Source organism: Leiobunum rupestre, chromosome 5 (assembly GCF_980474605.1).
Source record: "Leiobunum rupestre chromosome 5, qqLeiRupe1.1.hap1, whole genome shotgun sequence".
Lineage (NCBI taxonomy): Eukaryota > Metazoa > Arthropoda > Arachnida > Opiliones > Sclerosomatidae > Leiobunum > Leiobunum rupestre.
Window position 1 is genome coordinate 21,597,269 of NC_143388.1, and position 16,347 is coordinate 21,613,615.

General features: G+C 36.1%; 2 protein-coding genes and 1 long non-coding RNA gene across 5 annotated transcripts in view; 2 read left to right on the top strand and 1 right to left on the bottom strand.

Moving 5' to 3' along the window:
- LOC149943787 (uncharacterized) overlaps positions 1 to 16,347 on the top strand; it is a 413,771-nt gene that overhangs the window by 349,939 nt on the left and 47,485 nt on the right. The window lies entirely within an intron of this gene.
- On the bottom strand, positions 5,096 to 6,019 carry LOC149943796 (uncharacterized). 2 transcript variants are annotated; one of them, XM_090175094.1, is made up of 4 exons: positions 5,982 to 6,019; positions 5,797 to 5,887; positions 5,316 to 5,699; positions 5,096 to 5,241 (listed from the first exon to the last, which is right to left on the bottom strand). In XM_090175094.1, exons 2-4 carry the CDS (start codon positions 5,879 to 5,881, stop codon positions 5,222 to 5,224), a joined length of 489 nt encoding a protein of 162 aa, XP_090031220.1. In that variant the 5' UTR covers positions 5,882 to 5,887; positions 5,982 to 6,019; the 3' UTR covers positions 5,096 to 5,221. The 2 variants fall into 2 exon arrangements, with proteins under 2 accessions (XP_090031220.1, XP_090031219.1); XM_090175093.1 differs by lacking the exon at positions 5,982 to 6,019 and having other exon boundaries at positions 5,797 to 5,925.
- Positions 8,570 to 10,569, top strand: LOC149943797 (uncharacterized). 2 transcript variants are annotated; one of them, XM_090175091.1, is made up of 2 exons: positions 8,570 to 8,886; positions 9,604 to 10,569. In XM_090175091.1, the coding sequence occupies exons 1-2, from the start codon at positions 8,863 to 8,865 to the stop codon at positions 10,453 to 10,455; spliced, it is 876 nt and encodes a 291-aa protein (XP_090031217.1). In that variant the 5' UTR covers positions 8,570 to 8,862; the 3' UTR covers positions 10,456 to 10,569. The 2 variants fall into 2 exon arrangements, with proteins under 2 accessions (XP_090031217.1, XP_090031218.1); XM_090175092.1 differs by having other exon boundaries at positions 8,572 to 8,890.

Here is a 16,347-nt window from a genome sequence, read left to right on the forward strand (position 1 = left end):
ATGTTGGAGGCCTTTTCCTTATAAAGTTACATTTTGACCTCGAATTTGAAATTATGCGCGCTCCTAGGCCGAAAATGAAACGTTTTTGTTTTTATGAAACCATTTTTTTATAGATAGAAATAGCTATACCCACAATTCCCAAGTGCAATTTATCACGACTAAAGACTGGGATGGAAATTATCTTTTATTTGACTCGATTTTCTCATTATTTTCATAAGGAAAACGCCCTCCGATCGTGAACGCTATTTCGATAACTTTCGTTCATTTACTTCTGATAACAGTAAATGTGGACTAACTATTCTAAACGCCGCTAAGATCTATTTCATTAATACATTAAGTTGAACAGATTGAGCCGCGTGTATACCTGCACTTATTTTGTAATTACATTTTACAAATACCTCTTATATAAATTGTAGCCTTTGAATACAGATCACGGAAGTCCTTGAGATTAATGGTCGGTGCTTGGATGCTTGCAGTGGTCATAATTTCACCATATTTGTTCTGTATTTTTAAATCAGATGCCTATCAGTTGAACTACATTAACTCTTTAAATCCATGGATCACACTTAAAAATACGCCATCTATTGTTTTAAAGAATTCCTTTGTACAGAAACATTTCAATAATTGGTATCGTTCATTCACAGTCAAAAACTTTAAGATCGAGAACACTGAAAGTGAGAAAAAAGTGATTAAATTAAGAAACAAAACAAGTTTTCCATTTTCGCGAAAACATGGCTTGGGGGTGTTTTCTGTTAATATTTTATATACAGAAACAGAAAAAAGTAAATGCCCAATTTAATATTCCTGACTAATTTAAATCCCTATTCGCAAGTAATTACTTTTTAACTTATAATATGTCCCAACAAAGTGAGCAGCAGATAGTCGGTTCTTGTCATATCAAAAATGTAATAACATTTATTTTATTAAAAATTTTACACTTAAACCAATATATATTTTTATAACTTATATGTATATGTTGAAAATACTACGAATTGGTTTTTGATTTAATAAAAATTTATACTTTCTTTTATTCGTATTTATCTAACAATGTATAATAATTGTGGCAAGTACAATATGTTAATGAAAGAAACGAGTTAAATCTAAATTATTCGGAATTTTAACCCGAAATAAAGCAAAATCTTTATTGACATAATTCAACAATATAAGTTGTGTGGCTAAATGTAATTTTTATATCCAATAATAATTATCAATTGTTTTTAAATTGGTTTTCAATTGGCGTAAAGGAGGTTTTATATATTATAAGTACCATGTTTATTACACAGTATAGTTCTTAAGAAATTTGCCAAAAAGCCCGTTATAATTTATTTTCCAAAATTGAATAATGATCTTTTCCATTTTTTGGTGCAAATGTTGTTAATCTATCACTTTGAAATATGAAGCAATTGCAAAAAGTTTTCGGTGCAGTAGAACTCGGATTTAGATCTCACAATTAATGAGGATGAATTTACAGAATAGAGACTCTTTCTCGGTCCGTCTTCAAACTGATAACATGCTGGAAGTTTGAAATCCAATTACTTTTGAAGAAGTTTCAAGTGGTGAAAGCACATTTTTTCAACGGACCGGCACATCAATTCTTAATTGTACGTACGGTGCGGATTAAAATATTCACGGAGAAACTGACATTTTACTTCAGCAATAGTTTGGTTTCATCTCAATATGTTTTCTTGTTTAACAAGAGTGTCATAAATTTTGCTGTTACATTGGAAAGTTCAAATCTTGCGTAAGAAAGATTCTTAAATGTTTTCTCAAGCAATAGAGACTTGGCACTCCGTAGCTTTGGCCATGGCCGCCATTGTGGTCATATTTTTCTCCCCACGATAAAAACTATTGAAAAAAAAACTGTGACGTAGCACTGCCAAGTCCCTATTGCTATTTTTGTAACGGCTGAATTAATGGCTTTAAAAGTCGCTTGATGACTTAGGTGCCTTGTGTATTAGCGTAGCTGATTATTAATATTTATTATTATCAGTAATTAAATATGGAAGTAGGTTTCTATACCATAATTAAAATCGAACCTGGCGGTTGCGTGAAACGAATGTTAGCTAAGACTACTAGAGTGATGTGGGTTGATCATCATTTTTTGGTCAGTAGATACCGTTTGCAGTTTCCGGTTTAATAACGTAACGTTTAACAATTATAAAAACCCATGAAGCTACAATCCCAAAATTGACGAACTTTGCATACAAGATCACAAAGCTAAATTAATTAATAGAATAATTAAAAGTTTTCTGTCCATTTCTTTGTCGTTAGTCAAAGTAATTTAACCAATCCACTTCTAATATTTTAATGGCTAGGAAAAAATTGTAATTTTTTTAATATAATTTTAAATGTTGTCAACCTTCAAATTATAATTAGAAAATAAATCGTGCTGAGCTTCATGCTTATGAAATAAGACTAAAAATTAAAGAAGGTGGGGTGGCGGAGTGGTTAGCACTTTCGCCTCGCAACAAGAGGACCCGGGTTCGATCCCAGCTAGTGGCACTGGGTGAAAATCCGGAACCACTTCTTCTGCGTAGAGTTTGTAAGTTCTCTCCCCACTGGTTAAAGGGGTTTTCCACCGAGATCTTCGGTTTCCCCTTCACATAAAAACTTGCTGAGGTTAACGGTAATAGTTAGTGTAGGGAGCTGTTGGCTCGCGTGGCATGAAGGGCTTGCCACCACCCTCCTACGCATTGTAACCTGGCCACCTGTTACTTGATCACGCACAAGCAACATTGCTTATGCGGTCGAAGGTGTTGCCTTGGGTATTAGCTCTATTTAAAAAAAAACTTTCATTGTTTGCACGAATAATGTTTTTAAATAATTAAAACGTAATCCTTGATTTAGGTATGTTATATTTTAGTATTGCGGTAGTAGGACAAAATACGCGGTCACTTCTATATTATTTTTTTATTATATCCCACTAAGCACAGCTTGTTTCGGGTGGGAGAATAATAACTTAGAAAATCATTGCAACAGTCGGGAATCCCTACCCCTACTTGGAATGCTTATCCTGCTTTATCGCGTATGGTAAGATCACTCTGACGGCCTTGTCCTAGATCCCCTCTGCACGCATATCTGCCGCGATAAGCATTCCAAGTAGAGGTATGGATTGATTCCTACAATAGAATAATGCAATTATGGAGCATTACAAAACAAAACTATCAGAAGAATAATAAGACAGTTCAAGTAATAGTCTAGGAGCCACTAAGGATTAAATAACAATTTTGAGTGCCAAAGGTTTGAAGGTGCTTTCTAGGTGAAAAAATTACGCTGATTTTGAGAGCGTTCAAGATCAAATATCAATAGGCGCTTAAATAAAACATCTTCCCAGAAATTGCCAAGAAGTAATATTTCCGACAGCCAGGTCTCATAAGTTATTATTTATATAGTGCTTGTTGAAATATTAGAAAGCTGGAAACTTTCTCGAACGTAACATCGGTTTTTTGCTAAGCCTTAACATGCCAAAAAAGTTACCTGGTTAAAAGGAAACACTTGTTGCATACCGTACACTGCAAAAGTAATGTTTAGTTCTAAAGGAATCAGTTTTCATCTTTTTCCAAAATATAATTTTATACGAAAAGAATTAACTCTGCCTCCACGAGAAGCTTCAAAATTGCCCGGTATTATAAAAATATTACATATAATTTTAATTATTTAAACCATAAGAGGATGATAATAATAATACTATCTTCTTATACTTAGTTTTAGTAACATTATATAATTTACCTTAAAATATATTATAAAAAATTAACATTAGTACGTTCCTTATACACGTGAGCGAAGCGTTTCTTATCCGACGCAAAATTATCATGAGGGCAAAAACGCGTCTCCATTTGGCTTAAATATGACTTTTTGGCTAGCCATTCTAACCGTTTAACCGACCGACCGGAAATAGCTCCTTCCCAGATGAATTTGGAAAGGGGAGTAGAAACCGAGTATCTTTTATTGAAGCGTCCATTGCAATAAATTTAAACATTGATTCTAAGTGAAAGAATTTACGATGAGTGCGGAAAAATATTATTTATGGTGCTAATTTGTCAGTTTGGCCGTCAGATTTCGTAGAATATCAAAATCGCCACTAACAAATTAAGTTTGCAAGAGGTTTTAAAATTTTAAATTGTAAAGAGCTGTCTGCTGTATTTCTTTTCAGTTGAGGTCGTATAATAAATTGGGCCTAAGGCCCTTTAAGTTACAAAATTTAATTAGTCTCTTTGGTCTCCAGCGAGCCACGTGGTGGCCAATGTAAACAACTAATTAATAAACGGCTGGATTTTCTTTTTAGTTTTTCGCCATGGCCACCACGCGGGGCTATGGAAACTCTAAAGGCTAATTTAGTTCACCGGCCCCAGCCTCTATACTATTTAAGTTACCTTGCAGACGGAGAAGCTTAAAATGACTACTCAGGACAGGCCCGTACATGGGGGGGGGGGGGGGCGCCAGGGGATGCTCAGCGCCCCCAAATGAGTACTTGAGCATCCCCAATCCGACCGACCCAAAAAAAATCGATTGCTCAATTACCGAAAGATATGATCTAAAATATTTGTATATTAATCAAAAAGGAAAATTACTTTTACTAGCGAGCTAGTATCAGTAGAGATTTTAGGGCTACAACCGGATACACGAAAACGGAAAAGTGATTAGACTCAAGGCATTGGCACCCCCAAAAAGAATTTGAGCGCCCCCGAGTTTTGGCGGCTGTGTACGGGCCTGACTCAGGAGTTGTAAACACTACGTTATACCTTTATCTTCTGTCAAAAAACAAAAGAAACATTCATCAATTTATAACAGGCCGGTTTTTTGTCTAACATGAAACATAAATCGGAAGTTTTCCCACTTCTGACCCCTCGCATAAAACGTATTGCTGGGTATTTTTTTTTTTAAATTGTGTCCTTTTCTATGTTACTGACGCTCCGAATAAACCAAATGATCAAGGAAATCGTTTTAGATAAAAGATAAAATAAAATTATTAATTTTTCATTAATTAACTGCGCTATAGTTCTGCAATAAAACGAAAAAAGGATTTTCCTTTTCTATCTACCACTTCGGCATTTGAATAATAGGAAATTATCTCAAGGTTCAATAATTTATTTAAAAATTTACAGCATCGTAACTATACGAAAATTTACCATTTAGTATCTAGATTTAAAACCTATTTGTGGCTTCTGGCCGATAAATACGGACCATTTTAAGCTACCCATACTTTGGAATGCTTGGAGACTTACTTGTAGTCATATTCAACTACATGTAGTTCTGTTAGGAAAAAAAAATTTAACCAACCGTGAAAATATAAAAATAAATTAAGGTCAGGATACTCATACCGAAATCCGAATCTTCGATGACATCCTTATTTTGAGAAAAGGCGAAATGACCTCCAACAGCGGGAACCAAAGGAGCGTATACCCCAACTACTTTCCTGCCTTTTGCTTTTTTAAACGCTTTCTTGATTTTCTTCGATTTCAGGACCTTCTTTCCCGCGAGGAGAGCTTTTCCTTTGGCTATCTTAGCCAGAGCCACTTTCCCAGCAATCAGTTTACCTCCAACGCCAATGGCCGCTATTCCAACGACTTTCTTCTTCAAAAGTAATCCTGTGGCAAGAGCTCCACCACCGACGGCCAGAGCTCCGGCACCTCCTCCTCCTCCTCCTCCTACGGCCAAGGGCAGTGCACCATGTCCTACGATAAGACCCTTTTTCAGAACTGACGTGGGTTTAAATAATAAAAAAAAAAATAGTATACAATAAGAAATAGTACTTAATTAAAGTGATTAAAAATACTATGTATAAACGCAGGATACCTTTTTTAAGAATCAACTTGGGGTGTTTAGCTTCGAATTCTTGAAATAAAAGACCAAAGCACAGAATAAATATTATATTCTTCATATTTGGGTCCATCACTGAAAATAAATGAGAATTACGCATGGTACTTAAACCTTGTAACTGCTTAGGCCAAAGCACAACTTAAGACTGACTAACAAAACAGTTCAATAAAAATTTTCAAGTCCAAAACATCTCTCACCAATATTTGTTACTGTGCAACTGAATTTTAAGCGTAGTCTTCGAACTACTGTAGAGGAATGACAATAGTAGATTATTAACTTCACTATTTACACATTCTTATTTATTCAGCCCAGGTAATATCACCAAATAAAATAGGGGGGGGGGGTATACCTTTCCCTACAACCAGATGCTTTTAAGCCGCGCAACCTCGCCTGTTGCTATTGAAAGAGCTCCTTTATTTAAATAACCTAAAGTGTAAAAAAAAATAAAATGATAAATAATAATAAATAACTTTTTTTAAATATTAAAAATTAAAAATGCGAAAAATGTTTTGAAAGCAGAAAAAATATAGATAAGTCTTAAACTATTCTATTCCTAATATCATATGTAACATAACCACTCATAAGTATGCCATAAAAGCATTTTCGTTAATGAAACCTTGTTCACGGGATATGACGTAAATTACGTCACTTACAATTCCGTGACAAAATACACGTCATCAACTTTACTGATTGGAAATGGAAGTTAGTGATAATTCCTCGCGCGTTTCTGGCTTTGCCCATGTCAAGTTTAGTTCGTGCCTCGCGATCACATGATTTCATTTCCATCGTAACCTTTTCAATAGCGCAAGGATTATAAGCATTTTTGCATTTTTGGGTCCGCTTAATGTATGTTCCGCGTGAAACAAGGTCTCATTGAATTTTTTTCAATGGAAATGTTATACAGAGGCAAGGACGTATATAAGGGGGGGGGGTTAGGGGGTTCAACCTTAGGACTCAATTCCTTTCTTACGAAATTAAATTTTGCAAAACAATATCAATTTTGTTCTTTGTTTTATCATCATTTTCTCGCAGATGTATTAAAAACTTCGTTTGATACACGTGCGGAATTGTCATTGTCACTCGTCCCGAGTCTAGCCAGTACTTTAAATATGCGTTATTGCTAACGAAACATTTCGCGCTTGCGATTTAATCTGGTTGTGTTATAACCCCCCCCCTTAGACTTTCTATATCTACGTGCTTGTACAGAGGCATACTTATGAGTAATTATGTTACATATGCTAATATATTAGGGGAAACATAAGTTTTTACCTCTCCGAGGGGACTTTGTACCCTAGGAGGGGTTATACAACCACCGTGTCTGTCTGTCTGTCTGTGGGTGGGTCTGTCTGTCAGGCCTGCGAACGCGTTCGCATTTTCGGGGCAAAGGGTAATCACTGCGTACCCAGTTTCTTAGAATCAGGGAAAAGGTTTTTCCAAAAGCGCCCTCTTTTTGTCATTGGGTGTAGTACAACTTTGTAATCGGCCGGCATTCGAACCCAAGCCCTCTTGCACGACAGGTGAGCGTTCTACCGCAGAACCACGGATACAGTTACGCTTCACTGAAAATTAAAAACTCTTCCGAGGAGAGGTATATTTTGGCTTGCCAACTTGTTTAAGATACCCGCACGAGAGCCGAATGTTTCTCTAAACAATAAAAACAGAAGTACGTACCTTTGCAAGCGAAAGCATATACCTCATCAAGTACCCGATGTAATAGTTTTGCAAAATCGATATATGATGTATTTCGCTCCGCACCGATCAAATCAAATTTTAGAAAATCAGCGGGAGGCGAATATTAAAATTAGCAGTAAAAGGAGATGGATCTCCCTCTATAACAAATATACTCAATGCTTTTGTTATAAATGATGGTTGAAAATGAGTTCCATCCGTATCTCTGTCCTTTTTATATTGTCGTGTCTCCAACCAGTGAGAAAATCGAAGAGGTGAGGCTTGATATCATTTTACTAATTTCAATTTGCGTCACGCTGATGCGGGACACTAAGAGTTGGAATTTTAAGGATTTTTATTCAAGGAGGGCACGCAATGTATTAAAAATATGTTTAAAAATCTATGTTTCATGGGAAGGCATGTGTTTCTGCTTCTTCCCCCTAGCTATGCCACTGTAGCTCTTTCGAATATATATATATATATATATATTCTTATTAAGTCATTATTTCTAATTCCATTTTTGTTCTTTATTTCCTTGATAAATTTCAGCTCACGTTGGTTTCCTTGAAATGTTAGTTTAGATTATTGAGCTTTTCATTTTTCTAGAAGAAAAATTTTTGACGCAATAATCGTTTATCGTTATTTGACGTCACTATAGGTAGCAAGTGACTGAAAATCAAACCATGGTGATGCACTCGATACCAGTAGATCTAGTTCTTTTGCCCCCTTCTTCAACCCCGGTACAAAAGATGAAAAATTAACTCGTAGTAGAAAATTATAAGAATGGAAAAATTTAAATAAATGTATTTGGAGCTGAACTAATACAAATCACTTGCTTCAATTTAAAAAAAAGAACTATTATGTTCAATAAACAGAAGTTTATTAAAGCCTATCAGCAAAGTAATATTTGTATTAGAGTATTTTTTACTTTGAATATGTCCCACTCTTCTACACCGTCTTCAATTTTTTCTAGGATTTCTTCTTAACCTTTTTAGCGGTATCAGTGCGGCAATCGAATTCAGACCCTCTGGCGGAAATAGAAGGAAATCAATATAAACAATTCGGTGTTTAAATTAGTTTGCGAAAGCAACCTCTTATCAGATAATTTAAGATAAGAAAATACAGAAAGAAATCGTGGAAAGTTTTCACAATAGTTTTCACGAGAAGATGTTAAATGAAGATAATTTGATAGCGTTTACATGTAGTGAATTTCCATGGTGAAACACTTGCTAAGATTCTTCAATAATCTTTAAAATCTCGACAGTCAAACCTTTTCAAAAAGTAAGGTTTAACGGAATAGCAGCAGAAAATACAAGGATATTTTTGGACAATCAAAGCGAAGCTCATATTTTTCTTCAATCGAACGTGAAAAAAATGGAAGTGAATAGAATTATTAAAGTAAGTTTTGTTTTTTCTAGATCCTTCACCTTTCCAAAAACTTTAGATATAATATACTAAAATGTTATCGTTTTGCATTCCAAATTGAAAATCAGTTAAAGAGTCTGGCTTTTGGATAATTATTTATGCCATTATTATTATCTAAAATACGCGCTAGCAATTATTTTATTTGGATCCGATTATAAAGTCGTTGTTAACTACTATTGAGGTAGTGAAAATGAAGATTGACAATTATTTTCCTAAGTAATATCATAAGTGTATAACAATTTTCTTACGTGAAAAGAAATCGTCTTATGTTATTTTACGCGATTTAAACATGAGCCTTCACAGGCTTCACGTTTTCATAATATATTTCGGAAGACAATGAAAGGTGGCAAAACACAATTTTTAAATAACTTAATATCTTAACGCAGTGTAGTATATTACATCGCCAAGTGGGGAAATAAGCATGTTAAATTTTGAATCGTTTGAATTCTTAGCCTATGTGGACCACTTTTTCGTTATATACATTACAATCTTCTAGTAATGTGTAAACAATGCAGGTATATCTACCTAAAACTGGTTTATTTTGAGTAACGATCATGAATCAAACTTACCTTAGATCTTTGTTGGAATTTTGATGTGAAGTATACCAATTGATATAGTAGTAGTTGATTATCAAATCGTATCAAATATTTTTTACCCACTAAAGAACTGGGCCCTGTTTTCGAATTTCAGGTGTGTTTCCTTTTGGTGTGTTCATCATGGATTGATATTTGCGGTACGGAACCTCCTCCATTTCTTCCGAAAGACGACACTGGAACTGGGGCGTTCCAGAAACACAGTCGTCTTTCCTACTACGGAGACGAAGCTTTCGTGGAAATGAAGAACTTGAATTTCGGTGCTTTCGGATCGTACAAAGTGTCTGTAGGATTGAAATGTGTCGCGTGTTTGGAGCAACTGAAGAACAATATTTATTTTCATTTTGATTACGAGTATACGTCACCCGCGACCCCGAAAGTCACAGACATTCAATTAGCCTTAGAGGACAACGTGATCAACTTTGAACTGTGGTCTCGAGAAGGCGTGCACGACGTGTACATCTACTTTCCGTTGGATTTTCATTCTACCGATCTCAATTACGTTCGATTTTACCCCGCAGATCCACCGGCGGATCAGTGGTATTATCTTATTGTACAATGGAATGGTAAAGCTTTCACCGGTTGCAACCACGGTGAGTTCGCTTGTATCCATCCTTTGCACGGCGGAAAATCACAGAGAGTCCGATTCGACAAAGACGCGAACGGAGGCTTAAAAATCGTGTCCGGATTCGACGACAAGGTTTGGTCGGTGAAAGACGGCTCCTCGGAAAATCACGCCATTCTCATTCCGGAGAAGTTCAGAAGTCTGCCACATCAAATTTGGTTCGTGCAAGAATACGACAGTGGTTATCGATTCCATCCGAAACATAACGTCACGAAATGCTTGGACTTATCTTGGGGTCATAACCACAACGAAGCCAAGCTAGTGTCTCACTCTTGCATGGATCACAATCTGGCTCAAACGTTTAATATCGTCAAAGCGTGTTAAGAGCTTTAACTTTTAAAATCACTACATTTCAAGAATCTACTATCGGCATTTTATATGTAAAAAATTCAATTGCATTAAAGAATGGGAATCTTTTTGATTTTTTTACTTAATAAATTTGAAGTTGTCATCGTTTTCCGCTCAAATCTAAGTTTATTTGTTAAAACTGTTAAGCCGGGGGTGGCTGATGGCCCCAAAAATGTAAAATAAACGAAACAATTCAAAGTGTAACGTTAAATTTCAAAATTTACTACAAATATTTATTACAGGGAACGTACAATTTCCGATTTTAAGGGTGAGTCACCAAATTGTACTAAATTTAGCTTTAAAAATACGAAAGGGCTGATAAAATCATTTTAAATAAAAAAATAAAAAGGCGCTGTCACTGCTTTCAGCTTGCAATTTCAGTATCGTACCGAAAACTAGTGGCGGGTAGGGAAAGGTTTTGAATAGTTGATTTAATAAAATAAAAAGTGGTCTTGCTAAACTTGTTAAAATGTTGCTCCTACATCAAAAACCCAGCTTCATTAATATATTCTTCGCACGCCCGATTTATACGCGCTAGAAAAAGCTATATTTATCTGGCGACTGTAGCCCACTCGTTGTCTTGTAAAAGTAAAAGACTGGGCCGTAAGAGCAACATTTACGCAAGAAGGCCTTATTACTTTGTAAATTAACCATTTCGTGCATTTTTACCCAAATAAGTTAAGTGGAAATTTACAGTATTTTGTTATTCGAGTTTTTTTAACACACTGATCAAGTTGCCAAATAGCCGTATGTATTAAAAAACATTTTCCCTACAAAAATTACAAAACTACAATTAATTTTAAACATTCAGTAATTTTCAGTTACGAAAATCTAATTCGAAATTTTCTGTTTATATTTTTTAGTTATCGTTGCAATTTAAGGTACAATCGTACGAATGTTTAGTAACAGATAATGTTTGTAAGACCCAAGGTTCCTAGAAAAATCTCTCTTATATAGGTTGGCGCATACCGCCTCTTTTCATACAAAAAAAAACCAAACACGGTAAGTGAAATTTGCCAAGTAAAAAACCAAGTTTGTCAAGTCGTCTAAGTTTGGATTGTTACGGTAGATTTCAATTTAAATGTTTCATTTAAATTATAATCGGTGGCGCCATCCGCTGTTAGCGGCGGGAACAATATACTATACAATTGAATTAATAGTACTAATGTACTTTGAAAGTTATAGATGGCGCCACCCGTATAATGATAGACTTGACGGCTGAGTGAACCGACTGGAAATTTCAGAATTTGTTTCGCGAAACCACGACAACCGAACGCGCCTATGTCATTCTAGCGGTACTATTCCCAATTTAATGGCGAAAACGGCTCGGCGTCTATAGTACAAGGAAATTAAATTAAAAAACCAGTGACTTTGGAAATAATTTGGGACAAGCAACTCTTAGCGGGAATATGTTACCAATGGGGTCCTGATTTTGGGTAAAAGAGTTTTCCGCGATTAGAGGAGTTGATCACGTCAAAAATTGGCCGCCATTTTGTCTATTTTCGGGTTTTTGGGAATAACTTTTCAACGGTTGCTGTTATCACATTTATGATGTGGATCAAAGTTGTAGCGAACGTCATTTCCTATCGAATGGGATATAGTATGCCATAGTGACCAGCGCCATCTAGAGGAAATAAATTTAAATCCACTTTGCATATAATAAAATAGTGTATTTTTCGATTATTGCTCCACAATGGCTAGGTAGAGCACGTTTTTGATACAGAAAAATGTTTAGACATCACTATTTCAAAAAATGGTATATAAAATATTAATACGATACCACCATTAGGCTAAAAAATATAATTCTGCAAAATTGATGGAAAACATTTTTAGAAACGAATTGAATAAAACAGCATTATTTACTTTGTTCATTATACATCAATATATATAGTTTACTAAGGTTCTAGTGTTACATTTGTTGTTACTAAATATTTCTTGAATAAAAAATGGAAAATTTAATATTTAAGTACTACCAGAAGTACAAAAAGTACTTGAACCGAAGTTTTCAGTTCATATACTTATTATACAACTCAATATAGGTAGGGTTTTTTTTCGATAAAAATTTATTAATTAAAAATTACATTGAGAAATAACTTTAAAAGAGTTGGTTATATATTTATTAGATCATCCGATTCCTTTTCGTCTTCGTCTGCATTTAGACACGAAATACCACTACATTCTCCGCACATTGCAGAGCAACTCATCCCATATCTCCTACAGGTGCAAGTCGTACCACAATTGCTAGTTTTACAATGGCAAAATATCATCTTCAAAATTCTGTTGTTGTTTATTTTGAGTGTCTTTTTGTTGGAAACTGAAAGAGTCTTAACTTTGTCATTTCTTTTTACTTTTAGGTTTCCAATGGTTGTACCAACAATTTTTTTGAACAAACCATGACCAATTTCCTTAGCACTTTCGCAATCAATTTCATTTTCTGCAACAATTCCATTCTGTAGAGAAACAAGACTGGAGCCTAGATCGACGGAAAATGGACTGTGTTCTTCAAACCAGCTTCGAATTTTGGAAAGGTCTAGTTGGTCAAGTGAAATTCTCGACTCTCTAAGTTCAATATGTTGTTCACTTGTTGAAGAATGCACTCCAGCTAACTCTTCGATGGCGTTACTAATGGCAGAACACAGCGGCATCGCGGAAATCCACTTCGCCACAGTACTATCCTCGAAACCTCGGCCTTGCGTTAACCCTCCTTTAATTTTCAATGCGCGCATTAAGTTTTGTTCTATGACCATATCGGACCAGGTGGCGGTCCAAAATTTATCCGATCTCCGTATTGTGAAATTTCCACATTGAGTAAATTTAATAAAGTCAGCTTCACTCATTTGCTTGGCCATCTTTTCAATTTGGCTTAAATACAAGAGAGTGGATTTCGCATAGTGAATTTGACCGGTGAAAAAAAATATGAAACCATTTCTTTTATACAAGCTACATGAAGGTTCCAGTTGCCTGTTCTTTCGGCAAATATGAACAGTTTAACCAAATTAACCATTTCCATGTACATGTACATTATCCAAAGCTAAGGAGTTTTCCCCGAACTCTTGAGAGTTTCCATCGTACGTTTGTGCTTTCCATACAAGTTTACCAGTACTTTATTTTCAAGATCTACTTTCTTTGGAGTTTTATATATTGCAAGTAAATCTAACTCGTTCAAATCTTCTTCATTTAAACCAGATATTTTCCATACTAAATGATGTAGCGCCTGCTCCAAGAGAAAAGAGCTCTAACCGCCCTTGAGTATGCATGTCCGTTCATCATATGGATTATTGAGTTTTTCGCATAAACTGTTTCCCACGCGTTTTCAATGTATCCTATTGAACCCAAAAATGACATAAGAGTGTGAAATCCACCCAGCCGTACTATTATATCTGATATTGGGTTTTCACTTGAAACGGACTCAACCATAGTAACAGCTTTGAAAAACAGAGGTTGATCGAAAGTTACCACACATACACTTTGATTGTATTTCTGACTTTTTTCTTTGGCATAAACTAGTGCGGAGTGTATAGTGTTTAAATTTCCAGGTCGAGATTAATGAATGGTAAGGCTGACACACTTGACTTTTGGTAATCTGTCGTAATACACGCGCCAGATACATAGCCACTCCAAGAGACTCTCTTCTCTAATTCAAACAGATCTCCCAAAATAAATAAATAATTTAGCCTATTGATATTTTCATTTATCACATTAGGTTTCAAAATGTGTGAGTAATCTTTAATTACTATTTTCAAGAGTCCGTTTGAGCCAGCAGATTCATAGTTAGTGACGAGAATTTTTCCGAAATCTCCCAATTCGATGGAAGAAATAACCGCTTTAGGTCTATGTATTTTCATATTCATTTTAGTCGCGCTTTCAGAGAGTAGCGCAACATATTCCTCCCATGGAATGAAATGTACCAAGCCCATCGAGTGTTCGCATGTTAAAATCGGCGTTATCAAATACAAATTGAATAAAAGCACCTTCTTCGTATTCTACTTCCGTGTTTACAACAGCTGGCGATTCTAATTTATGGGCTTCTTTGTAAGACATACATACTCCTAATTTAGAGAGTATATCCAAGATATGTTTTGAATCGTACTTTCTGTGTAAATGTACTGCTAGGCCAAATAGAACTGGTGAAATCAAAAGTAAATTTACTTTTGGTGAAATGTAAGATCTCGATCGAACTAAAGACATGATAATATTTCCCAAGGTCAACGATTTTGTATTTCTTTTTTGATCATTTTTATTTACTCCTAGAAGTAGGTTCAAAAAGCGTTTCAAACTTTCTGGTAAATAATTTTCTCCTCCATTTAGAATATCTTCTACAGATGGATAAGACTCGTAGTCAGATACTTGAAGCTTGATGTCCTCTATTAAAATTTTTGCTGCTGTTTCAACTATCCTTAGTTTATTCTTCGTTCTGGTCAAGCTTTTTGTCTTTGTACACGATTGTCTCCATCGTACCTTTAAAACAGAGTATGCTTCCTTTTCCACGTTCTCCAGTGATTACAATGCTATTGCCGAAATATTCTATTAATTTATTTTTAAAATGTTTTTCCGTCCAATTAATTGCATTCTCTGGTAAGTAGGAATTTAATTGAGTGTAAAGCTCCGTAACAGAAAATTGACAGAGGTCAGTAGATTCTACAAGAAAATTACAAAGCTTATGAAATGCTTCTGTCAATTCAAGTTTCAATGGTCTTCCCGGACGTCCTTTCGCTTTCTCTCTCCCGAAAGCCAGGGGCGGCTCAAGGGCCGGGCAACCCGGGCAACTGCCCAGGGCGCCGGTTTGAGAGGGGCGCCGAAATTGAGTTGTGCGCCTTATTGGTTTACAAAGAATTGGATTTGTTTATAAAATTTTTAATGAAAGCATAACATAATTTGAAAAATCTTTAGCTAATTAGAAATACAAATCGTTTTCCCAACCAAAATGTCCAACATCGTCGATGAACGTTTTTTTGCGACTATTTATTTTACAATAGTAAATAAACCATAAAATTACGGTGGATATTTCTGACGGATGAAGCATTATCCTGGTATTTTCATTATAAACCAGGGTATATACTATTAAGAAGAAAAAGTAGTTGGGCGATACTACCAGAATAGAAGTGTGCCAGAATTTTTAGCCCGGTGTACCTAGCAACAGGGGCCATACCACCGGGGCATCATATTGCCCTACGCCAGCGTCCCCAAGCCCGGACAGGTGACAAATCCAGCATGGGTAGTAATATCCTACTACTGATGGTCGCACCTTTGACGCAAACCACTCAACCCAGCAAAAGGTGCAGCAATGGGTGGACCAATTCTCACTTCGCACACATCTGTGGGATTAAGAGTGGATGCTGTAGCAACTCCAGCCGACACCCTACCTACGTAGGTAAAGAGTCATACCCTTTGGAGAGAGCTCCTAAAGTGGAACGATGGGAACACAGCGGTCCACATAGCCCGGCACAGCTGGCACCGTAGATCCCGGTGTGCTCCAAAAAGCCGGGAAACAGGACCCCCGTGCCCGCATACGGAGGCCCGCCACCCCACAGCAGGCTACCCAATCCGCCGAGGTGGCCAGTTTGCACGGGCCCTCTCCGTTAGCCCAAACCTGACCGAAGTCGGAGGTGGAGGTAGGACCATTTGATCAGAGCTAACATCTCCCAGTGCGCCACCGCCATTATGGGTTACAAGAGCCGGACCCCAACTCCCCGGTAAAGTCACCAGTTATTGCACACCCATTTAGGGCCACAAGAATAGAAGGAAGCCCAAAGTAATACAGTACTTCAATGTACTTGCTTGCTATTTCGTTGTCGTTTATCCAGCTTTATGGTAAATAAACTAGCCATCTTCAAGAATTCTATTTGTTTCTCAGGCTATTATGAACCT